Source organism: Amphiura filiformis, chromosome 14, assembly GCF_039555335.1.
Source record: "Amphiura filiformis chromosome 14, Afil_fr2py, whole genome shotgun sequence".
In the NCBI taxonomy this organism is placed as follows: domain Eukaryota; kingdom Metazoa; phylum Echinodermata; class Ophiuroidea; order Amphilepidida; family Amphiuridae; genus Amphiura; species Amphiura filiformis.
In genome coordinates, this window is record NC_092641.1 from 24,351,922 (window position 1) to 24,376,932 (window position 25,011).

At 37.9% G+C, this 25,011-nt stretch overlaps 1 protein-coding gene across 3 annotated transcripts; it reads right to left on the reverse strand.

Annotated features, from left to right (window-relative positions):
* Window positions 1-1,090: 1,090 nt before the first annotated feature.
* LOC140169866 (single Ig IL-1-related receptor-like) lies at window positions 1,091-25,008 on the reverse strand. Of its 3 annotated transcripts, none has more exons than XR_011861422.1 (9): window positions 24,660-25,008; window positions 22,390-22,518; window positions 18,731-19,033; window positions 12,989-13,238; window positions 11,812-11,957; window positions 7,187-7,351; window positions 5,651-5,797; window positions 1,822-2,317; window positions 1,091-1,134 (listed from the first exon to the last, which is right to left on the reverse strand). XR_011861422.1 is itself a non-coding variant. In XM_072193178.1 (8 exons), exons 2-8 carry the CDS (start codon window positions 22,499-22,501, stop codon window positions 2,010-2,012), a joined length of 1,431 nt encoding a protein of 476 aa, XP_072049279.1. In that variant the 5' UTR covers window positions 22,502-22,518; window positions 24,615-25,007; the 3' UTR covers window positions 1,820-2,009. The 3 variants fall into 3 exon arrangements, 1 of the variants encoding a protein (XP_072049279.1); XR_011861421.1 differs by having other exon boundaries at window positions 24,615-25,007; XM_072193178.1 differs by lacking the exon at window positions 1,091-1,134 and having other exon boundaries at window positions 1,820-2,317; window positions 24,615-25,007.
* Between the last annotated feature and the right edge of the window lie 3 nt (window positions 25,009-25,011).

Sequence of the window (25,011 nt, forward strand, 5' to 3'; positions counted from 1 at the left end):
GGTGCTGCGCCCAACTACGTGCACACCATATCTTATGACTCCATATCAATCCACTATGTAATGAGTCTTCGCAAATTATAAGCTGAACAAAGTATAACTCTGTGTATAGCATAAAGACAACTTGATTCACTGATATAGAGTGACATAAAGTCACAAAAGCAGGGGTGTGAGAGTTCAGCTTTTAAGCTGATGTCAGCTTTTTTATTGCCACAATTTATGTGTTTTTTGGTTTTTTTTGTTTTGTTTTTTTCAGCCCATATTTGGCATTTTTACTCTAATTTTACAATGTTTTTCAGCTTTTTTTGTTGTAATTTTCCTCTTTTTTTTGTCTGAGGCCTCTCACACCCCAAGTAAAGATTCAAAATCAGCAGTATTATTCCAGGTCCAAATTGATTATACACTACCCAGCAAACACAAAACGTTTTCGACATCATTCGCAAAAGGTTATAAAAGGTTGTCAGAAAACGCTTAAATGTCGGGTTATATAAAGGGTATATTAAGAGTATAAAACGGTTTCATAACCTTAAAAAACATTTTTTGATAATCTACTGCTCAGCAAACAAAAACGTTTTACAAAAAACGTTTAAATGTCGGGTTATATAAAGGGTATAAAAACGTTTTAATAACATTCCAAAAACATTCTTGAAAACTTGATACAAAATATTCTAAACAGAATGTTATTTTGGGGTCGAAAAAATATTTTGCGAAAAATGTTTGCCAAAAATATTTGCAATAATGTTTTAAAAACGTTTTCATGACCTTTATATAACCCGACATTTAAATGTTATTAAAATGTTTTGAAAAAACATTTTAAGAACATTTCTGTGTTTGCTGGGTTCAAATATTTTAACATAATGTTATTTAAGTATTGACAAAATATTTGGCAAAAATGTTTGCAAAAATAGTTTACAATAACATTTTTGAAAACATTAACAAATATTGTTGTAGTTTGTTTTCATACAAAACGTTTTAAAACGTTATCATGACCTTTATATAACTCGACATTTTAATGTTATTAAAACGTTTTTACCTCAACCAAAAACCAAAATATAACTTATTTAAAACGTTTTTAAAACGTTTTTGTGTTTGCTGGGTATGACAATTTTCATCTTTGTGCCGGCTGCAGTTTTGCACCTAGTCTACTGTAGTAGACCAGTTTAATTTATCATTCCCTAAATTAATCTCTCTGAACTGGAAAACTCATCATTCCTGTTCTGATTCAACAGCTCAGATATCCATGAGAAAACTGGTCTACTGTATTTCAATATACAATGAACTATGCACTCTATAGTGGGTATGATGTTACCTCATTAAAAATGCAGTCTTGGCTGTTTATGCACATATCCTGTGGTTTTTACCAATTAAGCAGTTTGAATAGCCGTCCAGCGCGTATTATTTGCACAAGGTCCAATGTATACGCTTGACGTCGCGTATACGCGATGGTTAAGCTGTCAACTATAAAAGTTTACCTGACCCAGATAGAGCTACCCCACGTGAGTTGGGTTCAGTGAACACAGTGGGTTGGGCTAATGCATAAACATGTATGCTTGCCTATCTGTTATTGGTTAAGATTTACCACCCACATTGATTTTTACTTCATTAACATTCATCTCAGATTCGAGATGAAAGAGGTTGAGTCTATGTGTTAAAATATGGTGGGTCACACAGGTCATATCCAACTACCGCAGTCCTTTTTTCTCTGGGCAGGGCAGTCACTGGAGATGTGATGTGTTTCGTCATAGATTTTAAATGGTTTCATGCATGGAAACGTATGAATTGTTTATCAAAAAAAAAAGGAATGCAGCGCAGTCTATTTTGCACCCTATACCCCTCTACCAAAACCAGAACAAAACTTAATACCTCCCTCCCCAACCAAAGAAAAGCACCTCACTAACACTTGTTACCGTTCTGCTGGTATAGGCAGCACCACATTATTATTTTTCCTCAGTTCCTCCTCAAAATGTCTCACAAAACCATCTGGTAGCACCTCATTTAGCACCAAACCACCATCAGCAGCATTTTGTCCAGGTCGATGTCGTCCTTGGTGGCATTCTTAGCTGCAGTTCCTTGAAGAACCTCATACTTCCCCAGTGGATGCAAGATTTCATGGCATGACCAAGCATCTTAGACTCGGCCCCCTGTTCATCAGTGACTCTCTGAAACAGGATGGGTATAACACAGGATGGGCTGTCTGAGAATCGGTCCATTGCAATGTCCAGTTCATTGGAGGCCATCATGGAGTCGAGGTAGTGGGGACTTATGATGAGGATAAACCGACGACTTGCGTCAAGTGCATGACTAATTTCTTCTATTATATCTGAAGATAAAAATTGAAATCCTAAATGTTAGTTTACGGGAAAGCCAAAGGGGGAGGGGGAGGGTGGTAGGATGCATGTGTAGCACTCCTGAACAGATCTTGGATAAAATCTCACCAATGAGCCCCTTTGCAATGGAGGTCATCATGGAGTCGAGGGACTTATGATGAGGACTGACAACTCACATCAAGTGCAAGACTAACTTCTTTTACATCTGAAGATGAAAATAAATATCCCAAATGTCAGTTTACAGGAAAGCCAAAGAGGGGGGGGGGTGAATGCATGCACTATAAGCTCTTGCCAAATGACCCCCTTTTCAGTGGAGGCCATGTCAAGTGGTAAACTAACGAAGATAAAAATTAAAATCCCAAATGTAACTTTACAAGAGAGCCAGAGGGGGGGGGGTGCAGATGCATGTGTAGCACTCCTGAACAGATCTTTGATAAGCTCTCACCAAATGACCCCCTTTTCAGGGAAGGTCATCATGGAGTCAAGGGACTTATGATGAGGTTAAACCAACAACTAACTAATGGAGTCAAGGGACTTATGATGAGGTTAAACCAACAACTAACTAATGGAGTCAAGGGACTTATGATGAGGTTAAACCAACAACTAACTAATGGAGTCAAGGGACTTATGATGAGGACTGACAGCTCACATCAAGTGCAAGACTAACTTCTTTTATTATATGTGAATGGAAAAATTAAAACCCCAATGTTACGTTAATCTGAAATGCAATTTTGGCAAGCCAACAGAGGGGAAAGTATAGCACTTGTGGGGGAGGGGAACTCACTGAAAATGAGTGACCCTTTTTTCAACTCCCTGTCACCTAATGACCCCATGTTTAGTTTTTCTGTTACCAAATATCTTAAAAATAATTCTGAACACATCTTCGATAAGCTTTCACCAAATTACCCAATGTAAACCCCTGTTTTTAGCATTCTCATTTTAAAATTGTGTATCCATGCCACAAATTGAGGGTTTCCACCGGCGTGTCCAGGATCTGTTCCTGCAGGGAGCTCAGAGGGGGGCGGGGGCGTAATGGTTAAAATAGCGAAAAAACGGCTGATTTTACATGATTTTGAGCAAAGTGCAGGGGGGCTTCAGCACTCAAAGTCCCCCTGGACACGCCACTGTTTCACTGAATAACTCCCATTTCTAGGGGTTTCTCACCCATAATCTTAACCGAACCAGGGGAAGAGGAAAGAAAGAAAGAAGAAGAGAAAACTTTTTTCTCTGGTGCGGTTTTGAACCACAGACCCTTTGGGTGCCAGACATGCGCACAGGGATTGCTTGTCAGAGGTCTACCATGGTCAGCCAAGTTTTCCGTGCCCATATGTGTGTTTGCATGATGATGCAGTCGCATCACGTGGGATACCTGTTCTTGCAGTTGCTTTGTGAATTGAGCTTATTTGAGGTTAGGGTTACCCCTTTATTTGTCGTCATGCAATCTCTCACAAAAAGACTCCCAGTTTTGAACATTGTCTGCACACCCTGTCACTTAATTACTTGTAAGTCCAGTGCTCCAATCAGGGTAGCACTATTTTGATGCACACCTCTGCCCTGACTGTCAATTGGGTTATTCCAGTTGAAATCCATACACACCCTATGAAAGACATGACCTTAACCTCTCACATGCAGGGGTGTATAGATTTCAAATGGAGTCACCCATTCAGATAACCCTATTTGAAATTCACACTCCCTGTGTGAATGATTAAGGTCATGTCTTCCATAGGGGTGTATGAATTTCAACTGGAATAGCTGTTTGATAATCACACCTATAAGGGACGCACCATTAGATACCAAGGGGGGGGGCTGGTAGTTTTTTGAAAAAAAAAAAAAATTTTGTCGCGCCATCTGAGCAAAAAAAAAAAATTTGCTCCACCTCAGACTAAAAAAAAAAAAATTTGCTCCACCTAGGACCAGAAAAAAAAAGATTTGATGTCAAGGGTGAAAAAAAATTTGTCACAGTTAGTGCAGAAAAATTAACCTCATATAGCTTTTATATTGCAAATTTTTCACGCTTCGCGCGAATTTGCTCCTTTTTTTCATAGAAAATATTTATTTTAGCTTCGAACTGGTACATATTTTTTTTTTTTTTTTTTCTGAAAAGTTGTTATGTGAGCCGGCTCTGTGAGTGAAAACACTTGATTCACTCTACTTCACCACAGATTCTCGACTTCACAGATTTTCACCAAATTCCATCCCAATGTCAAAATTATTATAGAAATCTGTGCCACATGCCAGGGCCACATGACTGATTTGAGAGCATTATAGATCCTGGGGGATAAATCCCCCAATATTTGTTAGGGGGTCCATACAATCATCCCCAATGTTGACGCCTGTATGTGGGTTTCGGACGAATTAACCTAAAAACCCAATTTTTAAAGGCGCTTCACAGCATTTATTTCACATTGTACCGTATTTTAAATAACCAGTTTAGCTTCAATATGCCAAAAATTTCCCACCAAAAGAGGTTCATTATACTTCAAGAAAATTTTTGCACATAAAAACAATGTTTTTTGTTGCACTCGAAAATTTAGGTGCTACAAAACGTAAAAATGATTAAAAAAATATGGACAAAATTTTACAACTCGACAAACAAATTGTTGAAAATTATAGGACTTTACGATTGAAAAAAAAAATTTGTCTCTCCGAGGTGTTGAAAAAAAAAAATTTGCTTCATCCAGGGGCTAAAAAAAAAAAATTTGCTTCACCGAGGTGCTAAAAAAAAAAATTTGTCACGACCCCAACTACCCAGCCCCCCCCTTGATATCTAATGGTGCGTCCCTAATAGTCTATAATAGCAAATTGATCAATTTGATTAAACAATTCATTGATGTTAGCACTGGGTAGTAGCCATTACTGCCAGCAGACAGGAAGTCTAGAAAGTTGACCTCAACGCTGTGGGTGGTCTTCCTGTGCTTTTGAATGGGACAGGAGTAACCTTGGCCAATTTCTAGACCAAAATTTTGGATTTTTCAGATTTTTTTCTAAGTTTGTGAGACAAGACTATCCGTCGATGGATTTTTATTTCCGTCGGAAAATATTTTTTAAATTAAGTTTTTCATAACATATTAAGAAAACAGAGACCCCTCCTGTATAATATTTTAGCTAGGTCAGTTTTGAGTAACCTTGGTGAAAATTATCAAAAAAGTGCCTATTCTTTTGTGTGTGTACGGCCATTACCTGTCACTTGGTAGTCTTGTAACATGTCTAATGGCGCTGTCCATGGCCACTTGATGAATTGTTTAATTCAATTAATCAATTCGATATTACAGACTGTATAAGGAAATGCATGATTCTGTGAAAACAATTAATCCAAGAAAACTCACCAGTTCCAGGAATAATATTGATATCGGGAACACACACAGAGTACCCAAGTTTATTCATCAAGTGCTCCCTGAGTGTCTGAGTTGCAAAGATTCTGTCTTCTTGTGATCCATTGTTATATGAGATATATGCATCGTATCTCTTTCCATCTATAGCGTACAGAAAAAGAAAAAAATAGCAATTGCTTATCTGATAATGGGTTGGGCCTATCCAGACCCGAGTTTCTTTTATATGTTCATTTTTGCAGAGCTGATTTCCGTCAGTCATTGATCATACTGATAAATTTTGCGAGGAGGGAGGGGGAGATACTTGAGACTGACAGACTGAACATGTGAGAGTGGGAGGGGACGAGGGAGAAAGAGAGGAGAGGGAGAGACACAAAGACTAGAAAGAGAAGAACACAAGAGGAGAGAGAAGGGACTGGGGAAACTGGAGACTGATTCGGAGGGGGGAGGAAGGGAAATAGCAATTGCTTATCTGATAAAAGGTTGGGCCTATCCAGACCTGAGTTTATTATAAATGTTCATTTTCGCAGAGCTGATTTTTGTCAGTCATTGATCAAACTGATAAATTTTGCAAGGAGGGAGGGGGAGATACTTGAGACTGACAGACTGAACATGTGAGAGTGGGAGAGGTGAGGGAGAAAGAGAGGAGAAGGAGAAACGCAAAGACTAGAAAGAGAAGAGCACAAGAAGAGAGAAGGGATTGGGGGAAACTGGAGACTGATTCGGAGGCAGCGGCGGCGCCAGGAATTTTTTCCAGGGGGGCAATGCATTGAGGGGGCAAAGTAATTTCAGTGGGGCAAAATCAACAAATTTTATGCTTAAAATTACTGCAAAAGGTGAAATTTTCGTAATTTTAGGTTTTACTGGGGGAAACGGGGGGCAAGAATTCTGACTGGGGGCATTTCGCCTCATGACCCCCCCTAGGCGCCGCCACTGTTCGGAGGGGGAGGAGGACGAGACAAGGGTGACACTGCAGCCCTGCACAGGCCTGTAGCCAGGATTTATTGGAATGCGACCCACTAATAAGCAGACTATTTGTGATTTAAGGGCTTATTTTCAACATTTTTACTCATGTACCTTTTCAATCGAATTGGCATTTTGTCACATTAATGTGAACCAATTTAACGACATCAAAGACGAGAGGGGCGCTAGACCACTAAAAACACCGGTGTTCCATATCTTGTCTTATCCAGCATTTATATTGACACAGGCATCCACCTCTATTGAAATAAGATGATTGGTACTTCAAACTTAACGATGAATTCAAGTTATATATCAACTCACTTAATCCCTTGCGTTTTCGTTTCTGAACAATAGACTTAAGAAAACTGAAAAGATAAAAAGACCCCTAGTCTCTGTGGAATATGATCCTATACAAATGGTGACATGGAAAAGATAATCTTCTGTACCATATGGCCCCTGAATGTTTAAAGCAAAGTAAGCTCGTATAACCACTTTGCAGTTTGGTTTTAAACAAGTCCAAAGGCCACAACTATATAGGAGGTTTTTCATTATATTGCATCAAGTACTCACCATCTATCTCCAATACTCCAAAGGCATCTTTGTACCAGACTTTGATGTTCAAAGACACTGCTTTGACCACAATGATTATCATACAGAGTAAACAAAGGAAAGCTCCAATGCTGCCAAGAATGGATCTCAGATTATTGACTGCAATGGCTGGTTTACATTCTGGGCCTTGCAAATTAAAAAAAAAATGGAATGTTACAATTACAGATTCAATCATGTTTCACCATATTGTTCATTATCGTTTAACAATGATGCGTCTGCTGGTGTCACCTGCGTGATTTACTTTGCTTGTGCAGAGAAACATGATTGAATCCTTTTCACCAATGAAAACAAGCTAAAGATCCTCTCCTGATTATTTCATGAAGAATACACAGGATAAAATGGTGACATTTAGCTGCTTTCTCCGAAATAATGAATTCAACATGTAAGAGTTCTAGGCACGATGGCTTTTATGGTGCAGTCTTCTGTAATGGGCCATTCCATTTAAAATCCACACTACCTCCATTACTCGTTGATGGTCGATAAACGTCCCAATAAATCGGACTTAGTCACCGGTCAGTTCTACAGCATAGATATCCATGGCTAACGATGGTTAACTATGGAAACATGTTAAAGGACATCAAGAAAATTTTCTAAGTTATTTATTTTGAGCTCTTTTCGAGACGAGTAATGGATATTATTCTGTATAGATTTAGGTTTTGTCTGTGACTGCTAATGTGAGGCCGTCAGAGGTCGTGACGGGCTCAAACTCGGTGGGTGGGTGTAGTTCTGTCCTGGCAAGAAGAAGTTTATGTTCGTTAAGTCATCCGACCCCGGGGCCCCCTCCAAGGGGTCATTTGAGGTCAAATGACTAAAAACTGCCATATGGGCATGAAACTAGGTCCCACGGGACTCAAACTCGGTGGGTGGGTGTAGTTCTGTCCTGGCAAGAAGATGTTCATGTTCGTTAAGTCATCCGACCCGGGGCCCCCTCCCAAGGGTCATTTGAGGTAAAATGACTAAAAACTGGCATATGGGCATGAAACTAGGTCGTACGGGGCTCAAACTCGGTGGGTGGGTATAGTTCTGTCCTGTCAAGAAGATGTTTATGTTCGTTTTAAAGTCATCTGACACCGGGGTCCGCTCCCAGGGGTCATCTGAGGTCAAATTACTAAAAAGTGTCGTATGGGCATGAAACTTGGTAAGTACAGTCAACATTTAAAACAACATTTTTTGAAGGTCATTTTGGGGTCATCCAAGGTCACCACGGGTCATCTGAGGTCAAATTAGTAAAAACTCATATATGGGCATGAAACTTGGTGGGTACAGTCAACATTTAGAGTTATAAGTTTAGATCATTTTGGGGTCATCCAAGGTCATCCAGGGGTCATCTGAGGTCAAATTACTAAAACTGTTGTATGGGCATGAAACTTGGTGGGTACAGTCAACATTTAGAGCCAAATTTTTGGAAGGTCATTTTGGGGTCGCCAGGGGTCATCTGAGGTCAAATTAGTAAAAACTGTCATATGGACATGTCACCATCAGCCTGGTAATCGCGCCCAGCCGAGAATCGCCAAATATGGTAACCGCCTAGTCTATTTTAAAACTGATGCATCAATGACTATGTTCATCATGTCATTATTGTATCATTCTCACATACATTAGGAAATGAATTTGGAGAATAGAGGCCTTGCATGTGACATATCATCCCGTAAATATGGCGGACTACTCAAATGCATTCAACAAAAGCATGATTGCAATCAAATAGGTTGATGACAACATTTGATTGAATGGACTGCACTCCGCCATAACTACGGTGAAGGACACCGGCTCAAATCCTTTGTTTGGAGCCAATCGATAATTTCATGCAGGGCCTCTATACCAGGAGGGTGAAAGTGCATATAGGAACAATGCCAAAAACTATGTCACGCCGGTCACGCTATTGTTCGACTTAACTACATCATTCGCCATTTTGTAAATATTAACGCATGATCGTTGCTTTGAAGTTTCCACCGGATAGTCTGTGGATAGCGCAAGAGCATGCTTTGACCATGCGCAAAAAAATGAATATCATGAAGATGTTTAAGATTGATTCTTAGATGTTTCAAAAATTACCGTCATATTGCATAGATTCATCAAATGATCATTTTGTATGATTTAAACTCATAGGTTTTGGCAATTTGGGAGGGGGTGGGTTCAAAATAACCCCATAGGATTATACGGGGGTAAACATTTCAAATTGCTCAAATTATATCAAATTATTTAAATAATAAATGAATGAATGAATGAATGAATGAATGAATGAATGAATGAATGAATGAACGAACGAACGAACGAACGAACGAACGAATAAATAAATAAATGAAAAAAAATTGAACAAATTGTAGCGTAGCATTAAAATCATAATAACCATTGCTGGCAGGCGGATTCGAACCAACGATATTGACATTACCAGTCTGATGCTCTAACACTGAGCTATGCCATCATCTAGTAATAAGGGTCGAGTTTCTAGCATATACAGTGTTTGTCTGTGAAAATGCCGCCTTGTGAAATAAATAAATATAAAGTCTCAATTTTTAATTTAAATTTATTTGATAATTTTCTAACCTATATTTTCTTTAGAGCAGGGACAAATATTTCCCCTTTTATCCAATTTGGCCGCAAAATAAGAATCTACTTCTTTTATTACTGATTTAATTCCGCGATTGGTTCCATTCAGCAATATCAAAGATTAATGTCAAGCATCTCACGACAGATATTTAGTTGGCTTAGTGGTTTTGCACAGTGCTTTTTAACCGGAGGTACCGAGATCGATTCCCACCTCTGCCTGCAATTTTTTTCAAGACTGGGAAATAATAACCTGACATTCGCCGCTGACATTCAGTACTGCAGAAGCGGAGTTGTAACTTGTTAAACTTTGCTCCTTCCGTAAAAGGGTACATTATTTTGGCACTACATTATTTCTTTTTTTCCACATTGCTGGTAGGCCCCTATAAAATATCAAATGGTCATAATTGGCGGTCACTTCAAATCATCGCCAACTGAACGAGGTTCAGGAATGTTCTCATTGTTAATTGTTGGTTAATCCACCACTTGAACAGGACTTAACCAAAGCAAACAAAGACTTAAGCTTTTTTACTAATGCTATACATAAGTATAAGCTTATTATCCTCTTCAACAATAGGATTAAAGATTGGTGCTTGACTGGAATTACGTGCTAGTGTCATTGGTTATTGTTAAAAGGCAATAAGGTGTGTAATTGCAATATTTCCTCCGAATAGGAAAGACTCTCTACATCGAACCATGGATGCAAAAAACAAAGCATTCAGAGTACTGAACTTTCTTAGAAGGAACTTCCACCATACCTCAACTACTACCAAAGAAAAACTCTACACTTCTCTTGTCCGCCCACACTTGGACTACGCATCTTGAGAATTCAACAATATAAATAATGGTAGCTCTATTATAATACACATTAATGATAAAATTCCAAAATATAATACGTTTTCTGTCTTTGCTTGTCACGTGGTAGCGATTATACTTTTAAATAAGTTTCAAATGAATAACAACAAGACAAGTGGCCGAGTGGTCTAAGGCGCTAGGCTCATCAGTACTAAGCGTTGCGCCGTGAGTTCGAACCCCGCCTCTGCCAAACTTTAAAAGAAGTAAATTAAAATTTGACTTTTTAAATTTCATATTTGGGAAATGTGACTGGGAGAATTTATGTATGGTGTGGAGTGGTGTGATAGGGCATGTACTTTAACAGGCCGGCCCGGTCCGGCGAGTACGTCTTTATTAGGCGTTTTATCGGCAGTCAACGAGTAATGTCTGTGGAAGATTTAGCTAAAGTCTTCCACAGAGGGAGTATGAGTTTTGAATAGAATAGACAATTGGGTAACTTCCATTTGAAATACTCACTCCAGCTGTGGAAGATATATAGGTAAAGCCATAATACAGGGGAGTATGGGTTTCAAATGATTAACGCCGAGTAATTACATTTGAAAAATGTACTCCCCCTGTGGAAGATATTTCCACAGGGGTAGTGTGGATTTTAAATGGAACAGCCCAATATGACAAGTGTTTGATTTAAGTCTGATCTAAAAAGTCATAAATACTGCATTAAGTCCCCCAGAACTCCACATTGGGGTTCTTTCACTTTACCTAATATTTTGACTTACAATAACCCTACACCTGAGTTATTAAATGTACTATTTCTGCATGTTTATGGGAGTGCGAGCAGATCGGGGGGGGGGGGGTGTACTCAGTACTAATAACCATACAGGGACGTGCTGCATACATGGGTAGCATATTCAGACTTTTGGTATATCAATGACCCCTTTTGGTCAATTTTGGTGTATGGATGGGTCCTTTTTTCAAAGTTTTCCAAAATAGCCCAATTTTGCCTCAATCTAGCCAAAAATTTTGAAATTTTGCCAAAATTTAGGGGAAAATTTGTAAAAACTATAAGACAATTTGGGTTAAATTTGGCTTTTGGTATATCGATGGGTCGAGAAATGTCTTGAAAAATTGGTATCATGATATTGATGGGTCCACTTTCAAATTCTCAGCAGCACACCCCTACCAAAACCGAGTCCACGGGTCCATGCCCCCCCCCCCCTCCGCCCCGGGTATAGATCTCTCCAACTTACCAGAAGTGAGCTCTATAATGTGTTTGCTATTTGACTCAACTATAACTTGTAAGATATATATCCCATAAGCGTCTTCATTTGATACTGTGAAATCTAGTCGAGAGACGATTGTGCTTTTGGCTCTGCTCCCACATACACCTTCATCACTGTATAATGAAAAAGAACAAGAAACATATAAGTTGTATGATGATAAGCTAATGTTTGTCATTTTAAAGATATTGAAAGAAAAACTAAGTTTATTTGAGAAAAGAAATAAGTTTATCTGAGAACAACATACTATATTTATCTGAGAACATCTAAGTTTATCTGAGAAAAAACTAAGTTTATCTAAGAAAACTAAGTTTTTCTGAGAAAAACTAAGTTTACCTAAGAAAAAATAGGTTTACCTGGGAAAAACTAAGTTTATCTCTGCATAAAACTAAGTTTATCTGAGAAAAACTAAGCTTATCTGAGAAAAACTAAGTTTACCTATTAAGAAAAAATAGGTTTATCTGGGAAAAACTAAGTTTATCTCTGCAAAAGACTAAGTTTATCTGAGAAAAACTAAGCTTATCTGAGAAAAACTAAGTTTATCTGAGAACAAATAAGTTTATCTGACAACAACTATATTTATGTGAGAAAAACTAAGTTTATCTGAGAAAAACTATATTTATCTGAGAAATACTAATTTATCGGAGAAAAACTAAGTTCATCTGCAAAAAACTAAGTTTATCTGAGAAAAACAAGTTTATCTGAGAAAAACCAAGTTTATCTGAGAAAAACCAAGTTTATCAGAGAAAAACCAAGTTTATCTGAGAAAAACCAAGTTTATCTGAGAAAAACCAAGTTTATCTGAGAAAAACCAAGTTTATCTGAGAAAAACCAAGTTTATCTGAGGGAAAAACCAAGTTTATCTGAGAAAAACCAAGTTTATCTGAGAAAAACCAAGTTTATCTGAGAAAAACCAAGTTTATCTGAGAAAAACCTAGTTTATCTGAGAAAAACTAATATTATCTGAGAAAGACTAAGTTTATCTGAGAAAAACTATGTTTATATGAGCTAGAAAAACTAAGTTTATCTGAGAAAAACCAAGTTTATCTGAGAAAAACTATATTTATCTGAGAAAAAACTACTATTATCGAATTACTGAACACTTGGCTGACCATATGACAAGCCAAGTATGTCATAATACCCTTACTTGCTTGATTCTGAACTGTTCTGAGTGTTAGTCACATCATAGTTGATTGATGTATTGGCCATTCTCCACTTCACATGCACTCCCTCTGCACCATCCCAGGATTGGTAATACCAGTCTGTCTTCAACAGAGGAGGTTTATTTGCTGATATGAGTTGGAACGAACAATTAAAAAAGACATGATCACCGATGCAAGCTGTTTGGTTGTGGCATGAATCTGTAGGAGTGAGGATAGATGGCTGGGGGTCATGACCTGCAGAAAGAGAAAAGCATGATATTTTGATATATATAGAATTGGCTTCATTATTAAGTAAATGCAAACTATAGATGGCGCTATTTATTCTAAATCATATTTCTTTATTTGCAAGGGTTAGGTGATTAATACCGCCATTAAAACAGCTGGAATAGGTAAAACAAGCAACAACGAAATTTTATAAACATATTTTATCAAACAATAAAAGGAATTATTTGTATTAAAAGCTTGAAAGGGTATTTCCAGTAACTAAATAGCGCCACCAATTTTGGCATTAATAGATACATTTTATATTCGAAAATGCTTTAAAACATACTATAAAATTGAATAATTTTGTTAAAGAGGGGAAATTAAAGTTGAGAATGACTCAAAAGCATCTGTATACTAGCACAATATCACTTTTAGCTGTTTAATAATAATAAATGATCCCATCAAACAACCGTGATATATAAAGATGGTAACTAAGCAAAATTAGACTTGATCACCAATGCAAGCTGTTTGTTTATGGCATATGAATCGGTAGTCACTAACCATACTTGCAGTGCATTCAACATGAGTCAAGATTAATAGGTAAATCCCGGGGGGGGCACTCCAACTTTGGAGGTGACGCGTATGTAGGGCTGTTAAGACCCCCTTTTTCAGCATCGCTGTCACCCAAAGACCCCATATTTTTTACGAACACATGCTCTGTCCATGCTCTGTCACCCGAAGACCCCCTATTTTTCAATTTGATCTGTCACCCAAAGACCCTTACAAGTCCAATTTGAACAGCAACTTCATTTATCATGGATTTTGTTACTTATTTTGAAAAACAAGGAAATTTGAAGCCATTTAGAACTAGATACTCAATTTTCGAGGTTTCTGTGGCGCTTTTCGGCTCTCACCCAAAGATTCCATTTAAAAAAAAGGTCATGTTCTCACCCAATGACCCCATATTTTTCACATTTTGCTCTCACCGAATGCCAAAAATCATGCTCTCACCCAATGACCCCATATTTTTTACCTTTTGCTCTCACCGAATGCCCCTTAGTGCGAAAGTGCCAGCCCTACACCTATATCCATTTCATATTGAAGTGCCCCCGGAGGTAAATTTTCACGGAAAATTTTCTGGACACATGACCAATGCGTATCAATGTGAGTGTAACCTCGAGCCTGATCTCTGACCCCGGCGGTGACCTCGCTATTCAAGTCTTAGTACTTTTGCATTGTAATAGTATTTTTGACCGCAATTTTGATAGAAATGTGTGCATTGCAAATTTATTAAATGTTATGTTATCTTAATTTCTTCACAATATCATCAAAACGTAATTTCAAAAATATCTATCTACGGAAAAAAATATTTATCTACGGAAACTCTTACCATAATATTATTAACTTGCGACTAGGGTTGTAAAGGGGTGGAAAGTTTCCCGGAATTTTGGAAAGTTTCCCGGAAAGTTTCCGAGAATTTTGAAGGGCCCGGGAATATTGGGAATTTTCAATTATTGGCTTTTTACTTGTATTTTAATATCTAATCATTCAGAAAGCAAATTGAAAGCAAATTTAATCTTTTCACAACATTATATATGATGCTTACAATCAGATAAGTGCTGCCAATCAAGAATAGGCTTTGTTTATATGTTCTTTTACCACAGAATTTCAGTATTAAAAAAAAAAATTTTAAATTTTCACGTGGGATTTTCTAAGTGCGGGTTCTAAGTCCAGCATCTTGCATATTTTCATCCTTAAATGTTGCATATTTTGGGAATTCCAAATTACCATTATAATAGCCAATTGCTATTTCTTAACCAAAAATGTACGCAGTTGGGATTTTTCAATAGCTTTGAGCAGGGGTAGCGCTAGGTTTTCAAACAAGGGGTCAAAAATTTGAAATTATGTGAAACTATATGGATCCAAAAGAATAGAAATAAAGGGTTCAAATGACCCTTTAGCAACCACTATTGGTAATTGTGTGCGCCAAAAGCTAAAAGAATGCGCCTATGACCCCATGGCGCAAGTTAGCGCTACCCCTGGCTTTGAGTCACCGAGACAAACATTCCTCTTTATTTTGCCTTTAGAATATGGTAGTCATTTTGATTGACGATGTAACTTGCCATGTCATATAATTGACTTCCTCAATCGAACTTTAAATTGCTATGAAAATGGACAATTAATATTCTTATCATTTTCAGAAATCATTTGTTAAATATTTTAACAGCAAAAGAGTTCAGTGGAATGATAGACATGTACAATCCTATCAAGTATTTACAAAAAATCAAAACATGTTTTAACATACCGTATGAAAATTTCAAAGAAAAAATTTGGTAAAATCATGGGAATAAACCTGTTGAATTCTGCACCTTGAAGATGATGAATTTGTAGCAATAGAGCTGACATCATAGAGGTATTTAATTGCATCCAAAAGTTGAAGAAGCATTAGGAATGGAGTAAAACAGTCAATTTAAGAAAGAAATTAACTTACATCAAAAATGGTAAAATATGAAAGACTTTGATTTAAATTCATTTGGTGATTAAAATAAAACATTTGATTTAAATCGCACCAATTACCCTGTTGAATATGAATGCTGTAAAATTTGTGTTTTGGCATCGAAACATTATGATTATGATTGTGATTATGAAAAATAATTGGTGATTATTTGTATTTTAATTTTCAAAAGTCCAACCAAACGCAAAAAAAAAATGCGTATGTAGGCCTTTATCGTGGTACACATGTATTTTGGTACTGAACAGACGATGTTAACTCCGTGCATTATCTCATGCAAGATCTTTGTAGTTCACATCTTATGAGCTACGCCCTGAATGAGAGTTTAAATTTAATATTCAAGATCAATTAGCTGGTAGCTGGTAACAAAAATGTTGATAGTGATAAAGTATTCTATTACTAAAATAATAGTTCAAGTCTTTATGTAATATTAGATTTAAGATAATGAGTATCCCTTCAGAGTTGTGGTTATTGTTCAAAAACTCATTGTACTAGCTAGTGTAAGATGTTTTACAGAACAAAAACATAACGCAGTAAGATCCGGTCATGCTTGTTGTCAGCGTTCGAAATAGGGCCGGTCAGCCGGCCATTGGCCTGTAACTTTTTGGCCTGGCCGGTAACTTTTCTGACTGGCATCTAGTTGCCGACTCGGCTGGCCGGTAACTTTTTAAGGTCAAGCCCGGCTGGCCTGTAACTTTTTGAGGCATATTTCGAACACTGCTTGTTGTTTTCTTTGATAAAAATGGTTATTGATCATTCTTGAAGTTCTTTATTATGATTGTATGCTCTTATAAATTACTCCAATACCCTAATCTACACAGTGACTCCCCTGTTTACACTTTGATTTTTAGATTTGAATGAAAATTCCCGAAAATTCCCAATATTCCCGAAAATTCCCATTAATTCCCAAAATTGCCGGTGGAAATTTTCCACTCTGAAAATTCCCGGGAATTTTACAACCCTACTTGCGACAAGTAACTTATTTTGCATCAAAGGAGGAATTCTTCCTATTCAAATACATTGGAAGAACACCCGCTGTGCTCGGGTCACATTCCATAATGCTAATATGTCTGCGCCCATGGGTGTCACATGTCCAGAAAATTTTCCCGTGAAAATTTACCTATGATTTCTGACTGTTCAAAGTTCTCTAGATATCATTACACCATGTTTGTCATTTGTTCTCTTTCTCATAACTTACCTCCCTTCCCCCTCCCCTTCCTCCAGGGGTAAAAGAGGAATAAGGGGCTATCATTTTCTTCGGAAGGGTGGGGTGGTCCAAAATTTGCAAAAAGTCAGCATCAATAAAATTGTGACCCCCTTATTTCAGCAACAAAAATTTTATGACCCCTCACCACCGATACACCTTACTTACCCCATAAACAGGCTAAAATTGTATTGAAATCAGTCTTTTTGAATAAAATAAACACTATCTGTGGTCATCTTGTGACTCTGATCCCTATATTTTGGTCATCAAAATTTTATGACCCCCTATTTTTCTTTCCAACTTGAAATTTATGACACCCCAAGTATATTTGGGACCCCCCCCTTCTGAAGAAAACTGAAGAAAATGATAGCCGCCAAGCTCTAGTCAGGTATCTGCTGGTAGTACAATATTTCAAGTGAATCTCATGTGTGTGGTGTATGCCATTGGAGATGGCACAGGGATTGGAGACTACTCCCCCTCCTAAGGAGGTAAAGGAGGGAGTAAGCTCAAAACCAAAGGAGGGAGCAGGGAGGAGAGAAAGCTCTAGTCACTATACCTGCTAGTAGTATAATTCTCTCAATCTCATGACACCACATGATACGTGATATGTCCTAGCAGTGGCGGCGCCAGGAATTTTTTTTTCGAGGGGGGGGGGTAAATTGAATTTCATAGGGGAAGCAAAATCAACCAATTTTATGCAAAATTGCTCCAAAAACTGGAAATTTGCACAATTTTTGGTTTTTACTGGGGGGAAACAGGGGCCGCTACTGTGTTCTAGCTAGTTGTTCTTCTCACTTGCGCGGTGCTCTGTACACTGGGATTACAATAAATATTATCCAGTTTTGCCAAGTGAAACAATAGCTAAATCCTATAGCTAGGCCTACTTCTAACTGGTAATAAAAGTCAAATTTTAATACTTTGGCAATCTGAGGGAAAATAGGCCAAAAACATGTATTTTTGCATGTGTCCTTACAATTTGTAGTCACAAATTCTAAGATTTGGCACAAGCCTAAGAAATCAAAATCTTGAGTATAGGCAAAGAGTTTTTAATTGGTAATTTTAGTATTGTATGCTATTTTTGCTATTTGATTATGAAAAAGATTAGAAAATGTGTTTTCCAAAAATTAGAATGCATAACTTGATATTAGTCTTTGTACAAGTCTTTGGGCATATGAAAAATACCTTAAATGCTTGTTTTTGGCCTTTTTCCAAAAAATTGACCAAATATTAAAATTTGACTTTCACTGCCAGTTAACCAAAGGATTAGGATTTTGCTAATATATTTCATTTGGCTAAACAAGAAAAAAAAAATTTATCCCAAAAAATTAGTGCTGTTTTTAGGGGAATATGTGACATGATCAAGGGAAATGAGTCACATGTTGGCAATTAGAAGTTTTTTACATCATTTTCTGACAGTTTACAAATGCTACATTTTGATGCAAACCCCATCAAAATCGGACATCTGGTTACTGAGTTATGAGCAATTTATCAATGACTGAAAACAATATAAGCTAATATGTGACCCCTCGGCACAACTGAGCCCTGAAGTCGCCAATCATCATTTTTGAGATATTTAACCAAAATATTCTGCTTGAAATTAGCTTTAAAATTATGTATATCATGTCTATAGTACTTGACATTTAAGTAGTGAAAAATCAATAAAACAGTCAATAAATCCTTTGTTTCCTATTGTTTATTGTTAAGTTCGATGGAGCATATCTCAATAGTGGCACTGGCGACATCCGGGCTCAGTTGTGCCGAGGGGTCACATATAAAACAAAAGAATTTGATGGAGTAGATACTAACCTCCTCCCAAGGTATTAATAGTTCTTGTAATCTGGTGCGTACCATTGGAGACTACACAAGTGTAAATAGGGTTTGTATCCCCACATTCATCCTGAAACTGCAAAAACTGGCCATTTTCCAGTAAGTTTGTGCTATACACTGATGAATCATCCCATGGGTAGGGGTCAGATAAATTGACCCCTTTCCCATGATGCCAGCTGATGTTGCAGAAGTTATAGGCATAGCAGTTTAAACGTGTTGGTTCCCCCAATTTATAGATCTTCACGGTTGAGTAATTGGGTTCCTGAAATTCCAACCCAAAACCTGAAAGAAAAAATATACAATGTGAACCAAGCCATTATAGCTCCAAAGGTAGCAATTGTGATATCAAGATATAGGGGACTCACTCAGGCATGTACGCAGGGGGGTGCTTATGGTTATGGTGCCCCCATTTGGAAAAGTATACAAAAAGTCCCACAAAATCAGGTTTTTATGCTTTTTTGGACAAAAAAGTTCAAATTTTGTCCACTTTTCACAAAATCACCCCCCTTGGAAAGAAAGTCCACTTTTTCAAAATCAGCACCCCCCCCCTCAAATGAAATCCTGCATACGGCCTGGACTCACTACATTGTAGGTGGAGAGCACCTTAAAAATAAAAGCAGAAATACCTGTGGAAAAACAAAAATCACTGGTCATATATATTTGTCATCCTTATCTTTCACCCATTTTATACAGTCAATAGCACAATAGGGATGGTGCTATTGTGCTGGTTAAAACAGTTGAAAGATTTGGATGACAAATGTCATATGATTATGACCAGTGATTTGGGGTTTTTCATGATCTTCAGGGTCAGAATTTCGGCGTGAATCAGAGAATCGATTCTCGCAAAGATTCTCGTAAACAGATGTGAAACGAAATTCTGGCCCTGATCTTAATTGCTGCAGTGGCGTAACTAGTGTTGGTAGCGCCCGGGGCAAGAAACAAAATTGGCGGCCCTAACCCCCCCTCCCCCCACACACACACACACACGCCCCCACACACATAGTGGCACTCCCAATTCTTGAAACAATTGCGCGCGGAGCGCATGAAACTTTGGACAAATACGGCCTACAACTAATAATTTTGGTTACTAGAAGTTGAATATCGGTCTTAAAATGTTCTTTCAATTGATTTTGTGCTGAAATGCGCGCGAAGCCCCCCCCCCGCGTAGTTACGGCACTGTAGTTATGCCACTGTAGTTATGCCACTGTAGTTACGCCACTGTCTTGCTGCTTCAATTTTTTAAGGCACTATCCCGGGCCCCCCCAACTCAACACAAAAGTTGGCAACCATGAGAGTTACCAAATCTTTCAAAGATCCCCTTTACAATGATTTTTCATCAAATTTACCCCCTCTTTTTCATGCAAAATCAAGGACAAAATTTGGCCAAAAACAACACCTTTTTTGTGGTTTTCAATACTAGATTTTCAAACACCCCTTTTTAATAACTAGAATTTTAAACACCTCTTTTCAATGACACTAAATATTGACATAAAATTACCGGATTTTCTCAAGTATCCTACCCCTTTTATCCAAATTTCGCGGACAGTGCAAATTAAATACCCCTATTTTGCTGATTTCATGTTCAAATTTCACGGACAGTCCAAATTAAATACCCCCTATTTTGCCAATTTCACGGTCCTTGCTGCTGGTAACAAAATTAACCCTTTTCCGCGCTATTTGGTAATTCTCTCATGGTTGCCAATTTTGGGTTGAGTTGGGGGGCCAGATTAAATATTAAATGAAAAAAAACCCAACACAAAACGATAAAGAAAATATGATTGTAAAAGCCATGGGCATTAATCCGGGGAGGGGGTCATTGTTTTGGCCTTTCCATTTTTGAGACTTCAGGCGTGATCGATGCCTCCCTCCCTTCCACTTTTCAAGATGGATTGACACCACTGGTAAAAGCTCATAACATAAGTACCCATACTGACGCGAGTATAGTCCCACCCCGTTTTTGGGTGAACATTTTTCAAAATTGGGGGGTGGGACTATAATTTGTATTCATGTCATACTTCAAAATGCATTGAATTTGAATGCATTTTGAAATCATTAATAGAGTATGACATGAATACAAGTTATCAATTTTCATATTAAAAATACAAAACATCTTGAAATTTTTTTTTTTTTTTTTTAGGTCAACCATGAATGATCCTAGCATTTAGGTCTAGGTCCTGGGACACTCCAAAGCCGAAAAAATAAATAACTTAAAAAAAATAATAATAATATTTTTTTTAATTTCTGAAATTTTTCGAAAATTTGGGGGTGGGACTTTACTCGAAGGTGGGACTATACTCTCGTCAGTACGGTAATACACTCAAGTTTGGTTTGGGTATGTATGTACTGCTGCTGAAAATTTGAAAGCGGAACCACAGCTATATATACATCAACTAGTGTTACACCAAAAGTTCAAATTTGTGGCCATATTTAAACAGAATTGTCAGGAGTTTTTACAACTTTTCACAAATTATTTTTTGCTACTAGGAGACAAACTGATGCTGTTTTCCAAAAAAATTTATATACTTATTAAAATGATCTACATTGGTCGAAAATGCGACCCATGTTGCGGCACATCCCTGTATGGTAATTTGCTCTGAGTACCCACTCAGTGTTTGTCCTGATTAAAGGCCCATTCAGTAGACTTTCAGTAATCGCAGTACATATTAAATTAAAATTGTGTATAAATTACTTAACAGTGAAGGATAAGTCATTAAAATTGTTATTTGGTGTTTTTGAAATAAAATTTTTGCAAAAAAAAAAAGAAGAGGAAAACAGCATTATTGACAAAGTTGAAGCCCCATTCAAATACATGTAGCTCATGTAATATGTTCCATTATGCCTTTATGCTTAACCACTTACAGGCTATGATTTTTTATGATTTTCTAAATATTTAAGCAAATCACTGAATGGTTTTTAAATTGGTTTGTATGCAGGCCAGTGAGAAATAATTTGCAACTAAGTTTGCCCCCTCTGAAATTTTGCTTGTATTGGTACGTCACTGCCCAGCACAATTAATGCACTGACACTATATGTAAGTATTACAGTCAGTCTACACTGAAGAACAAAGTACCGACGCGGACGCAAACATTGTGCCGACTTTGAAGGCACGCATACCTGCAGCAGAGACGCAGCACTCCCGGGGGGGGGGTACTCAGTACAAATGACCATACGGGGACGTGCCGCAAACATGGGTCACCTTTTCAGCCTTCTGGTATATCAATGACCCCTCTTTCAAAGCCTATTTTGGTATATGAATGGGTCCTTTTTCAAAATTTTCTCAATTTTTTTCGGAAAACAGCCCAATTTTTCCTTAATCTAGCCAAAATTTTCCTAAAATTTTGGGAAAATTTGTAAAAACTAAGACAATTTTGGGTAAATTCGGCCGAAAATTTTGACTTTTGGTATATCAATGGGTCCAAATTTCTTGAAAAATTGGTATATTTATGGGTCTACTTCCAAAATCTCAGCGGCACATCCCTACCAAAACCAAACTTGAGTACCCCCGGGCAGCACTGCGCACTGTTTACGCGTTGTATATGCGCGTGTTGTCACTTTGTATACTTCACAGTGGACAAACTGTAGTACTTTAGTATTCAAAATCAAAATTTTTCCCCCAGACTAAAATAGGCTTTATTTACTGTCATTTCGTTCCTTCATATCAGGACATGAGTTGCTAACATCCATCAACATCACCTGCGGCATCACCGTGGCAACAACCAAGCACATCAAGTCTGATGATGAAAACTTCATTGTTTCCTCAGATATGACTGAAAATTAAATGGAGAAAGCAAATTACATATAGCTACCACTGCTGCCAGAGAAGGTATTTTTCCCTACCCATAATCATTTGCAACATGATATGTTACTTGTTACCTCATTCAAGGTAATGATGAGTTCGGGGGGGGGGGGGGGAACGGCTCACCAAAAATCGCCTGCCCCCCCTCTCGGCCCTCGGTTGCAAACCTTAAATGGTCTATATACATGTTGCGAGCGTAGTGAGTAGGAAAATTTGCATATTTAAGCGTTTCCGTATGGTTTTCCTAAGTCTTTTTAGAGCGTTTTATTTAAAAGGCCCCCAAGAATGTGTGCCAAAAATCACTTGCTCGGCTTGCCAAAAATTGCTTGCCCCCCCCCCCTTTTTTGGCTTTCCAAAAATTTCTTGCCCCCCCCCCCAATTTTGCCCTCCCACCAGGGCTCATAATTATTGCACAGCACCTAACATTGGAATGGTTTGCTTTATTTCATTTTGAGAATAGACTGGCTATAAACATAGGTCGATATTCAAGGGTCTTTCAGTGCTGTTTTAATCAAATAAAAAAAAATATATAAGCACTGGCACCAAAGCGTGTGCTCAGTGGAAAAGAGAGAAAAAAATTCAGGGGCCTTTTGGAGCTGCATGGTCTAAAAAAGGGTCTTTCCTGGGAGCATACCCCTATTGTCATTTGTGTTGAGTTCCCCACCCCCTGGGTATCCATGGATGATACCAAAATCTGAAATTTTATGGAGAAAAACTGGGGATGATGTTTTTTGTTTGTTTGTTTGTTTTATTTCTTCTTTAACCTGGGACACTCAATCAGTTGAAAACACAATTAATCATCTGTTCTTCCTTGAGGCCCAGGGATCAATACAACATTTACATAACATAATTATTAAGGTTTAAAGATAAGGTTTGATAGCAGCACATCCTTATAATGTTGGTGTGTGGGTGGGGTGGGGTATGAAATTGTAAGTCATGCCAGGGAAGTGCCAATCCCTTTTCATGCCATATAATCTTGAGTGTCATGCTCTCATATGGAGTATTTCATGATCCTAGCATTCACTTACATTTACATTTCTCAGTAGATATCCACAAAAAACTTATTCTCAAAATTTCAGTTGATTCCAATTTTGCATTTATGCATGTGTATGTACAATGCTCCATAGGCCATTGCGTTGTAATTTCGTTCTGGTGCACCAGAACATAATTCAAATTTGGCGATATTTTTGCTATTAAAACAAGTTAATCCATAAGAAATTTTTTTATGTAAGGGAGGGAAAATGGGGGAGATTGTTCATGAGCTGAAAGGTGGGGGCGGGAGGGGCATGCAATTTTTGGCACACATTCATGGGGCGCCTTTTAAATAAAACACTCTAAAAGGCTTAGGAAAACATTACAGAAGCGCTTAAATATGCAAATTTCCTGCTCGCTGCATTCGCAACATGTATCTAGAATATCCTGCCCCCCCAACTCAACACAAAAGTTGGTAACCATGACAGTTACCAAATAGCGCAGAAAAAGAGGTAAATTTTTCAATTTGAGTGTTGAGATGGGAGGTCGGCCCAAAATATGGCAAGTGCAAAGGAAGTTTTGGCAGGCTGAGGCTGAGGGGGGCACTGAGCAATTTTTGGCAGGCTGGGGGGGACAAGCAATTTTGGCATGCCATTTGGAAATTTTACCCTGGGGCGGCTCATAATTATTGCACAGCCCCCCTAAACATTATGTAGCCAGATGTTTATATAAAAATCTCACGATGAGGCTGTGGATCACGAAATGCCCCTTTAAGGGTGCAATAAATATGTGAACCCCTAGGGTGGTGAATTTATATAGGGAAGGGAAATTTTTGTCAGGCCAAAAAGGTAGGTGGAAACTTATTATTTGGCAGGAAGTTGAAAGTGGGGACAAGTGATTTTTGGCATGCAGATAAAAATGTTGGAACATAAATTATAATTAATATAATGCAAAATTTCTACTTGATGCTTGCATCATGATATTAAGTTTGCCCAGCCCTCGATTGTGGCAAGCTCCTTTTGCACCCTTGGGTGCACAAACATGTATGCACCAGAGTTTACAGGCCTGTATTATACTAGTGCAGTGTATACTCACCTCACTCATTGAGTATGCAGAACTCCTGAGATCATTAATCCTTACCATTTCAAGAAAAGATTGTTGACTCGAAATAGGTAATCTTCCATGTCAACCCATGTCCACGACAATTGGGAATACGCTAATTTGTACCATCGTAAATTATTATTGTTCATGCATGTGTTTCGTGATCGTGGTCTGTTTACTTCCTTGTTGACCTGTAATTAGGGGATGCAGCCGATTCAACATCATACACACGGCGCCTTTCCAAAACGATGCACAAATCCTGTAAGGTCCCGCTAATTGAGGCTGTTTCCGGGAATGTCATTACAGTCTCGTTCCAAGGTGTAACAAAATGTTTAGTACCAGGTCAGCAATATACACGTTTCAATAGCTCAGTACAGCGTTCGGTCATAGG

Excerpts from the sequence above, each read along its gene's own strand:
- LOC140169866 (XM_072193178.1), bottom strand. The coding sequence starts at position 22,501 with ATGAAGTTTTCATCATCAGACTTGATGTGCTTGGTTGTTGCCACGGTG. Across the intron at positions 19,034-22,389 it reads TATGAAGGAACGAAATGACA|GTTTTGGGTTGGAATTTCAG; the intron begins GTAAATAAAGCC and ends TTTTTCTTTCAG. Across the intron at positions 5,798-7,186 it reads TGGAGTATTGGAGATAGATG|ATGGAAAGAGATACGATGCA; the intron begins GTGAGTACTTGA and ends TGTACGCTATAG.